At 50.2% G+C, this 19,006-nt stretch overlaps 1 protein-coding gene across 2 annotated transcripts in view; it reads right to left on the reverse strand.

Annotated features, from left to right (window-relative positions):
- Positions 1-6,235: 6,235 nt before the first annotated feature.
- ANKRD54 (ankyrin repeat domain 54) overlaps positions 6,236-19,006 on the reverse strand; it is a 33,498-nt gene continuing 20,727 nt past the window's right edge. The window contains exons 2-8 of one of the 2 annotated variants that reach the window (XM_017508951.2): positions 14,354-14,401; positions 9,474-9,572; positions 8,633-8,704; positions 7,967-8,014; positions 7,768-7,892; positions 7,447-7,554; positions 6,236-6,846 (exon numbers count right to left, since the gene is read on the reverse strand). In XM_017508951.2, the coding sequence (XP_017364440.1) occupies positions 6,772-6,846; positions 7,447-7,554; positions 7,768-7,892; positions 7,967-8,014; positions 8,633-8,704; positions 9,474-9,572; positions 14,354-14,401 (575 nt within the window). In that variant the 3' untranslated portion in view covers positions 6,236-6,771. The remainder of the gene's footprint in view (positions 6,847-7,446; positions 7,555-7,767; positions 7,893-7,966; positions 8,015-8,632; positions 8,705-9,473; positions 9,573-14,353; positions 14,402-19,006) is intronic. The other variant, XM_037731504.1, reaches the window with a different exon arrangement.

Genomic DNA, 19,006 nt, shown 5'->3' on the forward strand with positions numbered 1-19,006 from the left:
AAAAAAAAAAAAAAAGTACAATTGCTAGGACTTGGTGACTCTTGGAGGGTAAGGAGGAGAGAGGTGTCCCAGATGACACTTCTGGCTTGGGCTATTAGGGGGTGGCAGTGGGGATAACTGAGGGGGTCAGTTTTGGGGGTCAGTGTGGGGGTGCCTACAGACTAGTGGTGTACTCTGAGTATGTGCCACGTTTCACGTGGCCCTGGAACTTATTTCTCATCAGCTTTAGAGTTTGAAGATGGAGAAACTGAGGCTCAAAGATTAAGTAGCTTGCCCAAGATCACACAGCTAGCCAGAAACAGAACAGGGGCTTAACTCAGGCTTGTCTGATTTCGGTTCCATGGTCTTTAATGGAAGCCACGGGAGAAGAGGCAGGAAGGAATTGGTTGAGGGGGAGGGAGGAATTTGACATGTGCAAAGAAGGTGACCTCCTCATCTCCCTCACCCCGCTCTAGGCAGCCATCGTGGCAAGGCTGCAACCCAGCCCTAAAGAGAGCAGACAACCAACCCCTCCTCTGCCTGGGCTGGTAGGAACAGCATCATCTGTCAACTTCGAGGTGTGCATCTGGGGAAATAAACACCAATTAATGACCCTGAGGTTTCCTATTAATGAACACCAGTTCTTCAGCCCTGACGTAGGCTCATTTGTGAGCCACTGGCTGAATGCAAGATGGAACAAGGCCAGAGGGAGAGGCTAAGCAGGGAGTTAAATTGCTTCTGGCTCAAGAAGATCAGGCTCTGATTTATTGAGGCATCTGTTTGGTACCAAGTTAAGTGGCCCAGGGGGTGTAGGGGGTGAGGTTGAAGCAGGAAGGGTGATGAGGGGGAGGGATGCCAGAATTAGGCTGGAATACCCAGGGGTGCTCTGAGGCTCCCCAAGCTTCCTTGGTCCTGGCTGGGTGTGGTGCAGGGGAGGGTACTGTCCTGGGCATCCGATGAACCTGCAAAGGCAACTCTGAGAAGCGGGTGGTATAGGGGTAAGGCAGAGACTCCGCAGCCATGCTGTTGGCGTTGAATCCAGACTACTGCTCTTGGCACCTGTGACCTCTCCATGCCTCAGTGACCTGCACAACTGAGCTCAGTCTGAGCCAGGCTTCATTCCAGGCACTGCGGATGCATCCAGAGGGAAAGCGTCCCAGGTTGCTCACCGTCTGCCCCAGCTTCCTGAGATGTCTTAAGGGTTTTCTCAGGCAGATCCTTGTCTCCCTTGAGGCCCTCACAATCTAGTGGAGGAGGCGTGACTCAACTGCCTCTGTCCCTCTGGGCATGCTTCACTGCCAAGTGCATCTGTGGACACGGGCCACCCTCCTGGGCTTCCAAAGCTGGTGAAAATTGCCAGGCTTGGGTCTGTCCGTCAGAGCAGCTGCTGCCCTCTGGGCACAGGGACAAGAAAACACTGTGGGCCTGGAGCCCTGGTCTGGACCTGGGGCATCGGACAGGGCCCTTGCACTTCTCTGAGCCTGTTTCCCCACGTGACAAGTGTGCTGATTGTATCTGCCTGTGGACACTGAGGGCTCAGTGTGTTTGGGAGCTAGCATGGGGGTTCGGGCTATAACTCCCCTTCTGCCCCATGGATGGAGGGAACCAGGGACTTTGTTGGGATTACCCTAGGTTTCGGTCTATCTTCCTACCCCAGCTTGGGCTCAGCATCTGAAGTAGTCTAGGGAGCAGGTGGTCCTGGTGGGGGTAGGGGCTTTTCCCCAGACTGAGGTCACACCTAGAGCCAGAAACCTCAGTGCCTGCTCTGGGCTAAGGATGCTTCTGGCCCCAGGATGCAGGTAACTGCCCACTTTACCTGCTTTCTGCCTGCCACGGCCTATCTTCAGACCTCAGGACTTCCCAACCTATCCCACCTCCCTCTCTGGCCAGCTTTGAATCCTCCTGGATCCAGTACTTTTCCCAGACCATCTTCTGGTTGTCCTCCTGCTCTGTGGCCTGGCTCATGCTGGTCCCCTACACACTCACCAAGACCCTCCAGGACCACTGCACACCCAGCTCAGCTCCATCCTGTGTAGTCCTTTCTCTTTCCTCAGGTGACCAGGTGCGGGTCTTGGTGCTCAGGACGTTCCCTGTCCCTGGGAATGCCTACTGGCTAGAGACCAAGGCATTCACTTGGTAAGGCCTGTTGGTTCCTACCAGCTATGTCCCGGGACCACTGGGGACATTGCACTCTGGAAACCTGGCAGAGAGAATGCGAGACCTGGGCTGGGCCCCACTCACCAGCTGCCTGACCTCACGCAAGCTACGTTCTCTCAGCCTCAACTTCCTATATCTCTAAGAGAGGGAAGGAAAGCAATAAACACCACAGGCTACCTAACGCTTTATTACAAACACTAAATCAAAGGGCTTGAATATACTCCCGGCTAGCACATGGTAGGAGCTCAACAAATGTTTTGGAAACTGGTTGTGAGAAGGTTCTAAATTTTGGGAATGGAATGGTAGAAACAGTATGTACTTTGGGGATAGATCCAGGTTCTAGCCCCAGCTGCTTGGCTGGGTGACTGTCTGTTTCCTCCTCACCTACAAAAGGCAGCAAGGCCACGTATCTTCTTTTTTTTTTTTTTTGAGATGGAGTCTGGCTCTGTTACCCAGGATGGAGTACAGTGGCCCGATCTCAGCTCACTGCAGCCTCAACCTCCCAGGCTCAAGTGATTCTCCTGCCTCATCTTCCCAAGTAGCTGGGATTACAGGCCCCTGTCACCATACCCGGCTAATTTTTGTATTTTTAGTAGAGACAGGGTTTCACCAAGTTGGCCAGGCTGGTCTTGAACTCCTGGACTCAAGTGATCCACCTACCTTGGCCTCCCGTGGTGCCTGGGCAAGGCCAAATATCGTTTGTTTTTGTTTTTTTGAGACAAAGTTCCACTCTTTTTGCCCAGGCTGGAGTGCAATGGCGCTATCTCAGCTCACTGCAGCCTTTACCTCCCGGGTTCAAGTGATTCTCCTGCCTCAGCCTCCCGAATAGCTGGGATTACAGGCATGTGCCACCACGCCCAGCTAATTTTGTGTTTTTAGTATAGGTGAAGTTTCTCCATGTTGGTCAGGCTGGTCTCAAACTCCTGACCTCAGATGATCTGCCCACTCGGCCTACCAGAGTGCTGGGATTACAGGCGTGAGCCACGGTACCCGGCAGCCACATATCTTACAATATAGTTGTGATGATCTGTATTTCTCTCCAAAGGTTTTCCACTGTTTGCCAGATAGGCAAGGGCGGGAGCTTGTCCCATTCCCCGTTGTTCTCCCACCTAGAACACTGCCTAGCACATGTCAAGCACCAAGTGTTTTTTTCTTTTTTTGAGGCAGAGTCTCGCTCTTTCGCGCAGGCTGGAGTGAAGTGGCTCAGTTTTGGCTCACTGCAACTTCTGCCTCCTGGGTTCAAGCAATTCTCCTGCCTCAGGCTTCTGAGTAGCTGGGACTACAGGTGTGCGCCACCACATCTGGCTAATTTTTGTATTTTTGGTAGAGAAGGGGTTTCGCCATGTTGGCAGGCTGGTCTCAAACTCCTGACCTCAGGTGATCCACCCGCCTTGGCTTCCCAAAGTGCTGGGATTACAAGCATGTGCCATGGCATCCGGCCCAATATTTCTACCGTGAAAGAAACATGAGGTATAAAGCAAAGGATCTTATCCCAGAAGGCAAAATCAACGAATGCGAGTTTCTTTCCTGCCATCTCCTAAGCCTTCCTCTCCACCTCCCCGACTCTTCAGTAATTCCCAGAGCAGCCAGCAACCATCAGAACTCACCTCTGCGAGGACAACCTCGGCTGAGCTCTCTACTCTGCCCCAGCCCAATCCAGCCAGCTCAGGAACCACTTTGGTGTTTTCTGACTCACTCCAGTGTCTGGAGCCGACTTTATCTGGCTGGCTCTTCAGACATAATTGGGGTTATGGGAAATAATCCTGGCTGGAAACAGGGTGAGGCAGATTGGCTGTCTACATGGCTGTCTGGCAAATGTTTGATGACTGACCTATAAGCCACCTACAGTCAGGCCTTCGGTTCACTGTCTACGTGGCCAGGGAGCGAGTCAACCATGGACCCTTCACCTGCCGCAAGGACCGGTTCTCCTGGCTCCATGGCTCCAGGGATGGAAGACACTGCAGGAGACACAAGCCTTGCTTCCCAGCTGAGGACTGTGAGTCATCTCAGGGTAATTTCACAGCCCCAGCATGCCCTAGCCCTCAGCTCTGCAAATACCAAGCAGCCTGCTTAGGGAACAGTAGGCTCGGGAGTGTCCCCGGCAGGCCCTCACCTATCTGCTCCCACAGCTCTGTAGCAAGAGTTGTAAACTTTTTTGAGTGTGGAGCTTGCTGAGAATGAGAATGAGCTGTGGACCCTTTTCCCAGAAACGCATGTGCGCGCGCTCCACACAAAACCTTGCATAATTTCAGGGACTCATACCACCCTAAGGTTCACTAATTGAACCCCTTGGACCTGAGGTTGAGAAACCTTACCTAGATTCTTCCCCAGGTGATCAGCTCAGGTGAGAGAGGGGAGGCTGGCAAGCAGGACCCATGAGAAGGCCCCCCTCCTGGAGTTTGAGGCCACTCCCTCCTGTCACTGCCTCTCCTCTGTCCTGGACTCCTCCCTGCTCAGCCCCACTCCTGGGGCGATGGCCATGGGGGGGCTGTTTGGGCACAACGGCAACCCTGGGGCCAGAGTGGGCAGGCTCACCTGGAGGGGACGAGAATAACATGGCAGGAAGTGAGGGAAAAGCCACCCCAGGACTGCACCTCTGACCTCCTATGTCACTGGGGTGTACTCCTCCCTTACCTCCCTCAGGCAGCAGCCCGAGTTCCATGGGTGCTCCCCACAGCCCCCTCTGCTGCCTCTCTTCAGGCTTGCAGCCACCACAACACTTTCCTTGCCCAGCCCTGCCAATCTGGTGGGCACTGGGCTTCCATCTCACAGGGTCCTGGGGACAGGCCTATCCTCCATCTCGTACCCGTAGACAGACCCTTTTTTCTTCCATGGCTTGGTTCTATGAGTTCAATGCAGATCTGAGCCATAGCAAGCTGGGTTGGGGAACACACTACTATGAAAACTAGCCAGAGATTCCAACTTGGTAAGAGGGGAGAGTAGGGCAGAGCCAGGCGCGACATGGACTGATCACCTGGAGAAAGTCGCCGTCAGAAGCCTCGGCGCAGGGCAGGGCCTGGCAGTGCCTTCTTCTGGATTCCCCTAAGCAGACCTCTGCCATGAGGGCGTGCTTCCTTCTGCCTATCCATGGCCCACAGCAAGGGACTGGCGCTCCTGCAGCGGCGGGGGTGGTTTCGGTTCTGCTGACAGAACTGAAAACCTCAAGGTGAGTTTTGGAGCTTCACTACGGTATTAGTTTCTGGTTGTTGCTGTAATAAATTACCACACACTTAGAGACTTAAAATAACAAATTTATTCCCTTAGAGTTCTGGAGGCCAGAATTCTAATGTCAGCCTCACTGAGCCAGTCCAGGTGGAAGCAGGGCCGGCGCCTTCCAGGGCTTGGTGGGAGAACGCGTTTCCTGGCTCTGGAGGCGGCCTGCAGTCCATGGCTTGCACTGCCCTACTCAACTCAACTCCAGTTTGCTGCTCTGTCACTACACCTCCCACCGCTCTCCTGTCACTGCTGTGCTCTTATACGGACCTGGGTGAGGACATCAAACCCGCCTGGACCAGCTGGGATAATCTTCCGGGCCAAAGATCCTTAACTTCATTACATCTGCAAAGCCCCTTTGGCCACATAAGGTAAGGTTGACAGGTTTCTGGGATTAGGACATGGGCATCTTGGGGAGTCACCACTGGCCTGCCACAACTAGGCTGCAAAACTATTCCCTCCACCCTCTGGTGTAATAGTTTTGGTGTTTCAATGACCAGGAGGAAAAGGATTGATATTTTTTGCTTTGGGGTCCCTTTTCACCTTGTATTTTTAAGGTTTTAGGACTCGCCAACCCTCCCCTTCCAACCAGAGAAACTCGCCATCGAGGTTGAGAAACCTTGCCTTGATTGCAGTATCTCCTTGAAAGTCTGGTGACAGGCCGGGCGCGGTGGCTCATGCCTATAGTCCTAGCACTTTGAGAGGCTGAAGCGGGTGGATCACTTGAGGTCAGGAGTTCAAAATCAGCCTGGCTAACATGGTGAAACCTCATCTCTACTAAAAATACAAAAAATTATCCAGGTGTGGTGGACACCTATAATCCCAGCTACTTCGGAGGCTGAGACAGGAGAATCACTTGAACCCGAGAGGTGGAAGCTACAGCAAGCTGAGATCGCAATACCACACTCCAGCCTGGGTGACAGAGCGAAACTGTCTCAAAAAAAAAAGAAAAGGAAGTCTGGTGACGTGTCTAAATGCTGGTGAGTGTCACAGGACCAGCTAAGGGGCCTACCCAGTTCCCGTGGCCAGAGGGTGCCTGCCTAAGTCCACACCTGCTGACTGCAACAAGCCTGTAGCTGGGATGGAACAGAGAAGGGTCTGAGGCCTGGAGGGTGCCATGAAGGCCATGGGGCAAGTGAGGTCTGCAGAGCTGAAGTGTAGCTGCAGAGGCTGGTCTGGTGCTGCGGGAACTGGAAGAAGCTGGGAGCTGTGGTCCCTGTCCACAGAGATGCTGGAGACTGGGACTGGAGCAGCTCTGAGGCCATGGAGAGAGCATCTCTGCCCCACTGCATCTGCAGGTGAGGGAAAGGTCCTCACCAGACAAGTGCAGCTCCAAGTCCCGGATGTCAGCCTTTTTCTTGGTACTGAGAGAGCGGTGGGGCAGGGGCAGGGCAGTGGCAGAAAGGCAGGGAGCTGCTCTTGCTACCTCTTCTCCATGCTCTGCATCTGCAGACTGAGGGAGGTGAAGCTGGCCAGGAGGTCAGTCACTTCATCCACCTGCAGGACAGAAGGGAGGCTCTGTTATGGGGGGTGGGAGTGCCAGGGCCCCTGGGTCTCTTCCGCAATACCACAGGCACAGAACACAAGCATGGGATCTCCTCCCGGGGCATGTGGTGGCTTCTGACTATGTAGCAGCTGACCAAGGGTTAGTCCTTGGCACCAGGTGGCCTAGGGCTGTCCTAGAGGGCATGGCCATGAACACACACTAGCCACTGGCAGGTTCAAAGGAAGTGAACGGAGGCTTTGAAGCTGCAACCCCACAATCACAGCCTCTTTCTCCCACTTTTTTGAGACAGAGCCTTGCTCTGTTTTTTTTTTGTTGTTGTTTTTATAATTTTTGTCTTTTTCTACATGTTCTGGGAGGGCCTTGCTCTGTTACTCAGGCTGGAGTTCAGTGGCAATCACAGCTCACGACAGCCTCGAACTCCTGGCCTCCAGTGATCCTCCCATCTCAGACTCCCACAGTGTTGGGATTACAGGCATGAGCCCCTGAGCCTGGCCCCAGCCTACAGCTGCTTTATGATTCGGGTGTCTGGTGGCATCGGAGCAGGGTAGACTGACCCTGGGTCTGGGTCTGGGCCTGTGGCTGCGGCTCACCTGCTCTTTGGTAGTGGTCATCTGGAGGTGGGTACACAGGTCGTCCAGCTGTTCTCGCTGCTCGTGCCGTCCTAGGCGGTTCAGGTACTCCCTCAGCATATGGATGATCTGGAACAAGAGGGTGAGCTGAGCTGCCTGGGCCCCTAAGGAGGCAGACAGGCTGATGCTGCTTCCAAGAAGCACAGTAGAGCAGGTGTCAACTGGGGTCAGTGAGAAATAACCCAGGAGCCCTGGGGCCAGAGGCAGGTGTGTCTGTGGTTAGGGCAGCACCTGTCCAGTGCTGCCTCGGTGCCATGGGCTCCACACAGGAGGAAGACTCACCTGCTTCACCTCCAGCCGCACAGTCTCCAGGCACTGGGCATGGCCCTCCTGCAGGATGTTCAGTTTCGACTTGGCCAGGTGCAGGGATGTGCGGCCAGCTCGATCCAGGGCATCCACACGGGCCCCTGCAAGGTAGCAGCTGAGGTGAGCATTCTGGGGGTGAGGGGAGGGAGAGGACAGAGGGGAAGGAACCACATACCTCCGCGTAGCAGTGTGGTGATGACAGGGACGTGGTTGGTGCAGGCCGCTGAGGAAGAACAGAGACTTAAGAATCCAGGACTGGCCAGGTACGGTGGCTCAAGCCTGTAATCCTAGCATTTTAGGAGGCCGAAGTGGGTGGATCACCTGAGGTCAGGAGTTCAAGAACAGCCTGGCCAACATGGTGAAACCCCATCTTTTTTTTTTTTTTTTTAAATTCAGGACCACCAGAGCCTGGCTCCATGTGTCCACTGGAGGGAGCAGGGCTGTGTCTTCCAGGTGCCTGTGCCAAGTTATGCCTACTGAGAAGGTATCGCCAAGGCAATAGCTGGGTAGGACTTGGCAGTCAAGTTCAACTCCCTCCCTGTACAGCAGAGGAAACTGAGGCCTGGAGATGGGATCTGCGTCACTGTGAGTCACAGTGCTGAGTGCTGCTGAGCTAACCTCAGTTGCTAAATTGGCTCTGCCGAGGTCACAGCCAACTGCTAAATGATTGGAAAACCCATGGGACACATGTTGTCGGGAAGTGCAGCCCTTAGAGTACAGGCTAGGATCTTCCCTGACACTCAGACATACTGCTGGGATGCATGCAGGGCCCCAAGCTCTTCTTCTAAAGAGCCTTTCTGTGCTGCACATAAGTTGTCTTGGTGACTTCTGACATGCTTACCCAGGTGCAGTGGTGTGTTCCCCAGCCCATCTCGCTGGTTGGGATCAGCCCCGTGGTCCAGGAGCAGCTTCACTGGAAACAGGCAAACCCAAGAAGAGCTGTCTGAGGCTTCCATCGCCTGGACCCTGAACCCCTAACCTAGCTAAAGAGGCTGGCTCAGAGTGGGAGACACTGAATGCAAGCATGGATTGCTATGTTACTTTATTCACTGACTCACTCATTCACTTAGGGTTCATGTGCAAGTCCCTGAGGGTCAGGAACTGAGGATTTGGGGAGGGCCTCTTGGCCTATGCATGTGTAGGAATGAGATTTTAAGGGTTAAGTGATATTCTTCTAATAGCAGCTGCTCCAGGGCATATTCTGCTCCTCCCACAGCCAAGCACCATGGTGGGAATGAAGTCAATAAAAGATGCTGAGCTCCATGGATAACCTCTTCCTCTTGGACAGTCTTGGGTTCACCCCAGGGGTGGGCTGTAGTACCATCAGGGTCTGCCAATACCCAGAAGGATGCACAGGGAGGTATCTTGGGTCCCAGACATAGAGGGAGGCCAGGCTGAGCCTTACACCATATACAAAAACTAATTCAGGCCCATGCCTGTAATCCCAGCACTTTGGGACGCCAAGGTGGGTGGATCACCTGAGGTCAGGAGTTCAAGACCAGCCTAGCCAACATGGAGAAATCCTGTCTCTACTAAAAATACAAAAAATGCAGTGCCAAGTCTTCCTTACATCCAGAACAACTGGGCATCCCAAGGCTGTGCAGACAGCAGCTCCTCCCCCAAGGCCTTTGCAGAGACACTACTTTCCCAGCCCCTCTCCCTCCTCCCTCTCCAGGACTCACCAATCTGGTCATTGCCATTGCAGGAGGCAAAGTGTAGAGCTGTGCGGCCCTTGTCATCAGCTGCACAGGGATCTGCGCCATCTTCCAGCAGCTGCTGCACTGACACCACCAAGACGGAGGGAGGGAGGGAGGGAGGGAGGGAGGAGAAAGCAGCAATGTTAGCTAAGCTGCAGACCCAAGGGGTGGAGAGGGAGGCTCAGAGGTGCCTCTAGAGAAGACATCAACAGTGCATAGGAAAGCAGCCCTTCCTGGATGCTGGTCCCATGGGACTGCCCTGATAAGGGACTTATTCTTCTGGGGGCACAACTGAGGGCCATGGATTCTGGGTGCTCAAACTACACGCCTAGTGATAGAACACTGTAGGAGGCTCTTGGCCCTCAGGGTAAGAAATCCTAGGGTCACAGGAATCCCTAGCATAGACTGTGGCCCCCTCCCTTGACCTCAGCTTGGATACACATCCATTCTGGCTGGTAACAGCTGCCCAAGCTATTGGCCTATGCTTTGCTCTTGGCAGGCTGCCCTTTAGGGCAGACAGAGCACAGGTTCTGGAGCCACAGCGACTAAGTCCCAAGCTAAGCTAAGTAAAAAAGGAGGCTGGTGCTGTGCCCTGCCCACCCCCTCCAGGCCCAAGCTGCTAGAGTGCCTCATAGTCACAGATCCGGGCTGAGGGCAACCTACATCCAACCCTACCGCAGAGCACACGTGTACCCCAAGGCCCAGGTGCCACAGTAGGTTCACAAGACCCTGAAACCTGGGCTCTGGCCCCATAGCAGCTTTGAGCACCTATGCGTGGAACCCAGCATGGATGCAGCTGCTTATAGACTATCAGCCCTGATACCAAGAGGGATTCCCCTTGGCTAAGTCTCCCCGTTGTGGGGAAACAAGAATAGAAGACACCAAGGATGTTAACGAACACTTTTACTGCCACAAACTTCTATAGCCTAGACTACTGAGGAGCCCACAGTTATTGCTGAGGTTGAACACAGCTGAGAAGTTACATGGATTCTATAACACTACACCTACCTGGAACAGAGTCACTACGCTCTTCCCAACCATTACACTAAAAACCAACTGCAGATGAAAGTCATTCTCCATGAAAGACATCTTAGAAAGTTTGGAAGAAGGTATCATCCCACCAGATGCATAGACATCAACACAGGGATCCAAGAAACATGAAAAAGGAAGCCAGGCATGGGGGCTAACACCTGGTAATCACAGAGCTTTGGGTGGCTGAGGTGGGCAGATCACCTGAGGTCGGGAGTTCGAGACCAGCTTGGGCAACATGGTGAAACCCTATCTCTACCAAAAATACAAAAATTTAGTGGGCATAGGGGCACGTGCCTGTAATCTCAGCTACTCAGGAAGCTAAGGCAGAAGAATCACCTGAACCAGGAGGCGAAGGTTGCAGTGAGCCAAGATCGTATCATTGCACTCCAGCCAGGGTGACAGAGGGAGACTCTGTCTCAAAAAAAAAGTAAAAGGACACTTCCAACTCTCACCTCAAAATAACTCTCTAGTAACAGACCTCATTAAAAAGGAAATGAACAAATTGCTAGAAAAGGAATTCAAAATAATAATCCTAAGGAAACCCAGTAAGATATAAGAAAATACACATGACAAAATCAGGAAAACAATTCAAGATAAATTCCTGGGCCGGGCGTGGTGGCTCAAGCCTGTAATCCCAGCACTTTGGGAGGCTGAGGCGGGTGGATCACGAGGTCAAGAGATCGAGACCATCCTGGTCAACATGGTGAAACCCCATCTCTACTAAAAAAACAAAAAATTAGCTGGGCATGGTGGTGCGTGCCTGTAATCCCAGCTACTCAGGAGGCTGAGGCAGGAGAATTGCCTGAACCCAGGAGGTGGAGGTTGCGGTGAGCCGAGATCGCGCCATTGCACTCCAACCTGGGTAACATGAGTGAAACTCCGACAAAAAAAAAAAAAAAAAAAATTCCGGCCAGGTGTGGTGGCTCACACACGCAATCCCAGTACTTTGGGAGGCCAAGGTGGGTGGATCACCTGAGGTCAGGAGTTTTAGACCAGCCTGGCCAATATGGTGAAACACTGTCTCTACTAAAAGTACAAAAAATTAGCCAAGCGTGGTGGCAGGCACCTGTAATCCCAGCTGCTCAGGAGGCTGAGGCAGGAAAATCACTTGAATCCAGGAGGCGGAGGTTGGCTGGGCCCGGTGGCTCATGCCTGTAATCCCAGTACTTTGGGAGGCTGAGGTGGGTGGATCACTTGAGGCCAGGAGTTTGAGACCAGGCTGGCCAACATGGTGAAACTCCATCCCTATAAAAAAATACAAAAAATTAGCCAGACATGGTGGTGAGCGCCTGTAATCCCACCTACTTGGGTAGCTGAGGCAAAAGAATTGCTTGAACCTAGGAGGCAGAGGCTGCAGTGAGCCAAGATTGCGCCACTGCTCTAGCCTAGGCAACAAAGTAAGACTGTGTCTCAAAAAAAACAAGCAAAAACCAGAAATCCTATAGCTGAAGAAGTCAATGAATGAAATAAAACATATAATAGCTTCAACAGCAGACTTGATCAAGCAGAAAAATGAACCTCTGAACTTAAAGGTCATTTGAAATTATATAGAGGAAAAAAATAAGAATGAGAAAGGAGTATATTGCCAACACCATAGGACAGTGGAAAGACTGACTTAGGAGTATAAAGGCCTAGATTTGGGTCACAGTTCACTAGCAAATGGGAATATCTGCCCTGCTAATTTCCAGAGCTCCTGTGATGAAAATAATGGGTATGAAATTTCTTCTTTGAAAAGTAGGGATGCACAATAAATGTGAGGCATTATGTACTAATGTACATGTCCAGCTAAAATGGAGAAAATTGCTGCCAAATGCCATTTCAGAGCAGACATTTTAGTCTCTCTCCCCCAGCAAGCCTCTGAAGGACTTGAGTCCTTCCAGTGAAGTCCAGATAGCTTCCTCTCCGGGAATCCAGCTGTCTCCTCAAGCTAAGTGAGCCCCTCCCTCTTCCATACCACTCAGTGCCCTGTTCATCGTGTTCCTTTAGTATTAACATCTTGTGCTATTTTCCAGTATTTGTTACCATACGTTGAGCACCAGCCACACATTAGGTACCTGACTGCTAAGCCCCTCAATGACCCAGCAATGTGTCAAATCCATTTTATAGACCAGGAGAATCAGGGCCAAAGAAATTAAAAAGGACCTAAGCTACATTTGCCCAGATAACAGGAGGCAAAGCTGGAATATAAACCCATGTTTTTCTGGCTCCAAAATTTACATCTCTCCAACTCAACATATAACTTTACATTTTTGTGTTTTTGCTTTATAGTTTGGAAACAGTATCATATTACGTCCTTCCTCTCCAACTATACTGTACTTTTTTGTTTTGAGATGGAGTCTCACTTTGTTGCCCAGGCTGGAGTGCAGTGGCACGATTTCAGCTCAGTGCAGCATCTACCTCCCAGGTTCAAGTGATTCTTCTGCCTCAGCCTCCTGAGTAGCTGTGAATACAGGCACATGCCACCATGCCCGACTGATTTTTGTATTTTTAGTAGAGACAGGTTTTCACCATGTTGGCCACGCTGGTCTGGACCTCCTGACCTCAAGTGATCCTCCTGCCTCACTTAGCCTCCAAAATGCTGGGATTACAGGTGTCAGCCACTGCGTGTGGCCTATACATTTCTTGTTTATCTTTATAACCTTGGTATCAAACATAGTGTCACGCAAGTAATATCTGTTTCACTAATGATGCAGACTGGCTGAATAAATGAATAAAAATGGCAAGAAAAAGTTGATGAGAGTCTGGGCGTGGTGGCTCACACCCGTAACCCCAGCACTTTGGGAGGTCAAGGCAGGTGGATCACCTGAGGTCAGGAATTCAAGACCAGCCTGAGCAACATGGTAAAACCCTATCTCTACTAAAAATACAACATTAGCTGGGTGTAGTGGTGTGTGCCTGTAATCCCAGCAACTGGGGAGGCTGAGGTAGAATAATCACTTGAACCAGGGAGGCAGAGGTTGCAGTGAGCCAAGATCACAACACTGCACTCCAGCCTGGGTGACAGAGCCAGACCCTGTCTCAAAACAAAACAACTGTGGTTATTACCAGGTGCAGTGGTTAACACCTGTAATCCCAGTACTTTGGAAGGCTGAGGTGGGAAGACTGCTTGAGCTCAAGAATTTGAGACCAGCCTGGGCAACATGGTGAGACCCATATAACAAATTTAAAAATTATAAACGAAGCCGGGCATGGTGGCTTACACCTGTAATCCCAGAACTTTGGGAGGCTGAGGTAGGTGGATCACCTGAGGTCAGGAGATCGAGATCATCCTGAACAACATGGTGAAACCCCGTCTCTCCTAAAAATACAAAAATTAGCTGGGTGTGGTGGCGCATGCCTGTAATCCCAGCTACTTGGGAGGCTGAGACAATAGAATTGCCTGAACCTGGGAGGCAGAGGTTGCAGTGAGCCGAGATGGCGCCACTGCCCTCTAGCTTGGGCAATAAGAGCAAAACTCTGTCTCAAAAAAAAAAAAAAAATAAGTAAAATAAAATAAACTTTCTTGTAGTATAAATTGTCCTTGTACCTTTGATACTAATATTGCCCTGTTGACTAGTGAACACTGGAGAAGAACAAAAACCAGAGTGATGTCCTTCTAGGAGCGCCACCCATGCCTTTCAGATGCTCATGTAACTAAACAAACTGAGAACCACCTGACCTGTAACTACCACAGTCTTGCTGAGCAGCTGAAAGTGGTGGCTCCGTAAAGATGATCACCTGGCAGCTAAAGGAGATGAGCTGGCAGACTGCCTTCCCATGTATTGATTATCTGGCCTTTTCCTTCCCCAACCAGCCCATGGGTCTCTGTAGCTGGACCCACTGAGCACACTCACCTGTTTCCACATCGTTGGCATTGGCCGAGTCCCTCAGTCTCTTCAGAGCTGTGAAGAGAGTAACAGATGTCAGTTTAAAAAAATAGCCATAGTCCAGGCATAGTGGCTTACGCCTGTAATCCCTGTACTTTAGGAGGCCAAGACAGGTGGATCACCTGAGGACAGGAGTTCGAGACCAGCCTGGCCAACATGATGAAATCCCGTCTCTACTAAAAATACAACAATTAGCCAGGCATGGTGGCGCATGTCTATAATCCCAGCTACTCAGGAGGCGGAGGCAGGAGAATTGCTTGAGCAAGAGAATCACTTGAACCCGAGAGGTGGAGGTTGCAGTGAGCTGAGACTGCACCACGGCACTCCAGCCTGGGCAATGAGCAAAACTCGGTCTCAAATAAATAAGCAAGCCATCTAGCCGGGTGTGGTGGCATGCATCTATAATCCCAGCCACTTGGGAGACCGAGGTAGGAGAATGGCTTCAGCCTGGGAAGGGGAGGCTGCAGTGAGCTTAGATCACGCCACTGCACTCCAGCCTGGGTGACGGAGCAAGACTCTGTCTAGGGGGGGAAAAAAAAGCCATGATGGCCAGGCATGGTGGCTCACACCTGTAATCCCAGCACTTTGGGATCCTGAGGCAGGTGGATCACTTGAGGCCAGGAGTTTGAGACCAACCCAGCTAACATGGTTAAACTCCAGCTCTACTAAAAATACAAAAATGGCTGGTGTGGTGACTCACGCCTGTAATCCAAGAACTTTGGGAAGCCGACGTGGGTGAATTGCCTGTGCTCTGGAGTTTGAAACCACCCTGGGCAACATGGTGACACCCCATCTATACTAAAAAAATTAGTTGGACATGGTGGTGCATGCCTATAGTCCCAGCTACTCGGGAGGCTCAGGTGGGAGAATAACTTAAGCCCAGGAGGCGGAGGCTGCAGTGAGCCAACACTGTGTCACTGCATTCCAGCCTGAGTGAAACTTTCTCTCAAAAAATTAAAAAAAAAAAAATAGGCCAGTTGTGGTGGCTTACACCTGTAATCCCAACACTTTGGGGGGCCAAGGCAGGCAGATCATGAGGTCAGGAGTTTCAGCCTAGCCTGGCTAATATACTGAAACCTCATCTTTACTAAAAATATAAAAAGTAGCCAGGCATGATGGCACATGCCCATTATCCCAGCTACTCAGGAGGCATGGCAGGAGAATCGCTTGAACCTGGGAGGCAGAGGTTGCAATGAGCCAAGATTGTGCCACTGTATCTAGCCTGGGCAACAGAGTGAGACTGTCTCAAAAAATAATAATAATAAATAAAGATAAATAAATAAAATAAAAATACAAAAATTAGCCAGGTGTGGTGGTGCATGGCTATAATCCCAGCTACTTGGGAGGCTGCGACACAAGAATCACTTGAGCCCAGGAGCTGAAATCACACCATGGCACTCCACCCCGGGCAACAGGGCAAAACTCCATCAAAAGAAAAAAACGAAAGAAAAGAAAAGAAAAGACAGAAAGAAAGGAGGAAGGAGGGAAGCAGGGAGGGAGGGAGGGAGGGAGGGAAGGAAAGAATGGACATTTCTCAATTTAAGGTTAAGTTCTAATTTAAATCAGTCTAACATGGTGAAACCCCATCTCTACTAAAAAAACAAAAACTAGCCAGATATGGTGGTGCACACCTGTAATCCCAGCTACTTGGGAGGCTGAGGCAATGAATGGCTTGAACCCAGGTTGCAGTGAGCGGAGATGGCACCACCTGCACTGCAGCCTGGGTGGTAGAGCAAGACCAAAGGAAAAAAAAAAAAGGCCGGTACACTGGCTCATGCCTGTAATCCCAACCAACACTTTGGGAGGCCAAGGCAGGCAGATTACGAGGTCATGAGTTCAAGACCAGCCTGGCCAACATGGTGAAACCCCTGTCTCTACTAAAAATACAAAAATTAGCTGGGCATGGTGGTGCCTGTCTGTAATCCCAGCTACTCAGGAGGCTGAGGCAGGAGAATCACTTGAACCTGGGAGGTGGAAGTTGCAAGATTGTGCCACTGCATTCCAGCCTGGGTGACAGAGCGAGACAAAAAAAAAAAAAAAAAAAAGTGCCCTGGGAACAAGGACAAACTTGAAATGAGGCACAGCTAGAAACAATCCAGAGATCCAAGATGGCCGACTAGCAGCAGCTCAGGACTGCAGCTCCCAGTGAAGGTGCAGGGAGTGACTGGATGCATGTGACTTCCACATGAAGTTTTGTTGCCTACGGACCAGGAGATTCCCAGTGGAGGAGCCCCACGGGTCACCAGCGCGACTTTTTTGGCCAGCGCAGCTGTTTTGCCGGCGTCCCAGTGCGGTGGTTCTCAGTGCAGAGTATGCGGGACAGGGTGCCCTTTTAGTTGGCGTTTGGAGCTCCAGGAAGGCAGAGTTGCCCATTCAGCTGATTGAAAGGGGGACTGAAGCCACGAGCCAGACCATGAGATTCCCAGGCAGAAAAATGCCATGAATCTCAGTGCCGTGCTGGCGCGGTCACCGCACAGAAAATTGCATAGATCCCAGCACCTTTTTGGAGGGCAACTGGGGCACCTGGGAGAGAATCGACCGTTCAATTAGGAAAAGAAAAAATGGGGGCTCCGAGGCGGGGAGCCAGGTGATCGGACTCAGCTGGTCCCACCCCCACAAAAAAACAGCAATTGGAAATGCTGACGGTTGAGAGTTTCACAGCAAACACAGCTGAACCCAGGAAGGTCCAGCTCTGTGGGGGAGGGGCGTCCGCCGAAGGAAAACAAAGAAACAGAAATAACATCATTACCAAAAAGCTGGATGTCCACTCAGAGACCCAATCTGAAAGTCAGCAATTACAAAGACGACAGGTGGATAAATCCACAAAGATGGGAAGAAACCAGCACAAAAAGGCTGAAAACATCCGAAGTCAGAATGCCTCTCCTTCAGGGGATCACAGCTCCGCATCAGCAAGGGAACAAGGCCTGATGGAGAATGAGTGTGATGGACTGTCATAATCAGGCTTCAGAAGGTGGCTAATAAGAAGCTTCTGTGAGCTAAAACAACATGTTCTAACCCAATGCAAAGAAACTAAGAACGTTGAAAAAAGGTTTGACGAAATGCTAACAAGAACAGACAATTTAGAGAGGAATATAAGTGAATTAATGGAGCTGAAAAACACAATATGAGAACTTTGCAAAGTATGCACATGTTTTAACAGTTGAATTGATCAAGCAGAAGAAAGGATATCAGAGGTCGAAAACCAACTCAATGAAATAAAACGAGAAGACAAGATTAGAGAAAAAAGGGTGAAAAGGAATTAGCAAAGTCTCCAAAAAATATGGGACTATGTGAAAAGACCTAATCTACGTTTGACAGGTGTACCTGAATGTGACGAAGAGAATGAATCCAAGTTGGAAAATATTTTTCAGGATATTATTCAGGAAAACTTTCCCAACCTAACAAGGCAGGACAATATTCAACTCCAGGTAATACAGAGAACACCACAAAGATATTCCTCAAGAAGAGTAACCCCAAGGCACATAATCGTCAGATTCACCAGGGTTGAAATGAAGGAGAAAATGCTAAGGGCAGCCAGAGAGAAAGGTCAGGTTACCCACAAAGGGAAGCCTATCAGACTCACAGCAGATCTCTCAGCAGAAATCCTACAAGCCAGGAGAGTGGGGGCCAATATTCAACATCCTTAAAGAAAAGAACTTTCAACCCAGAATTTCATATCCAGCCAAACTAAGCTTCATAAGTGAAGGAAAAATAAAATCTTTCGTGAACAAGCAAGTACTCAGAGATTTCATCACCACCAGGCCTGCTTTACAAGAGCTTCCAAAAGAAGAACTACACATAGAACAACCAGTATCAGCCATTCCAAAAATACACCAAAAGGTAAAGAGCATCAACATAATGAACAATCTATATCAACTAATGGGCAAAACAGCCAGCTAGCATCAAATGGCAGTATTAAACTCACATATATTACTATTAATCCTAAATTTAAATCGACTAAAAGCCTCAATCAAAAGACACAGACAGGCAAATTGGACAAAAAGCCAAAACCCATCGGTATGCTGCATCCAGACCCATCTCATATGCAAGGATACACAAAGACTCAAAACAAAGGGATGGAGGAAGATTTACCAACCAAATGGAGAGTAAAAAAAAAGCAGTAGTTGCAATCCTAGCATCTGATAAAGTAGACTTTAAAGCAACAAAGATCAAAAGAGACAAAGAAGATCATTACATAAAGGTAAAAGGATCAATGCAACAAGAAGAGCTAACGATCCTAAATATATACGCACCCAGTACAGGAGCACCCAGATACATAAGGCAAGTTTTTAATGACTTATAAAGAGACTTAGACTCCCACACAACAATAGTGGGAGACTTTAACATCACATTGTCAATATTAGACAGATCAACGAGACAGAAAATTAACAAGGATATTCAGGACTTGGACTCAGAACTGGAACAAGTAAACTAAACATTTATAGAACTCTCCACCCCAAATCCACAAAACATAAATTCTTATCAGTACCACATCACACCTACTCTAAAAGTGACTACATAACTGGAAGTAAATCACTCTTCAGTAATTGCATAGCATTTCACAGGTTTAAATGAAATATTGGTTGGCTGCTTGTTATTTTCCTCCCTTATTCCTTCCTG

This window comes from Cebus imitator, unplaced genomic scaffold, assembly GCF_001604975.1.
Source record: "Cebus imitator isolate Cc_AM_T3 unplaced genomic scaffold, Cebus_imitator-1.0 Scaffold404, whole genome shotgun sequence".
Classification (NCBI taxonomy): domain Eukaryota; kingdom Metazoa; phylum Chordata; class Mammalia; order Primates; family Cebidae; genus Cebus; species Cebus imitator.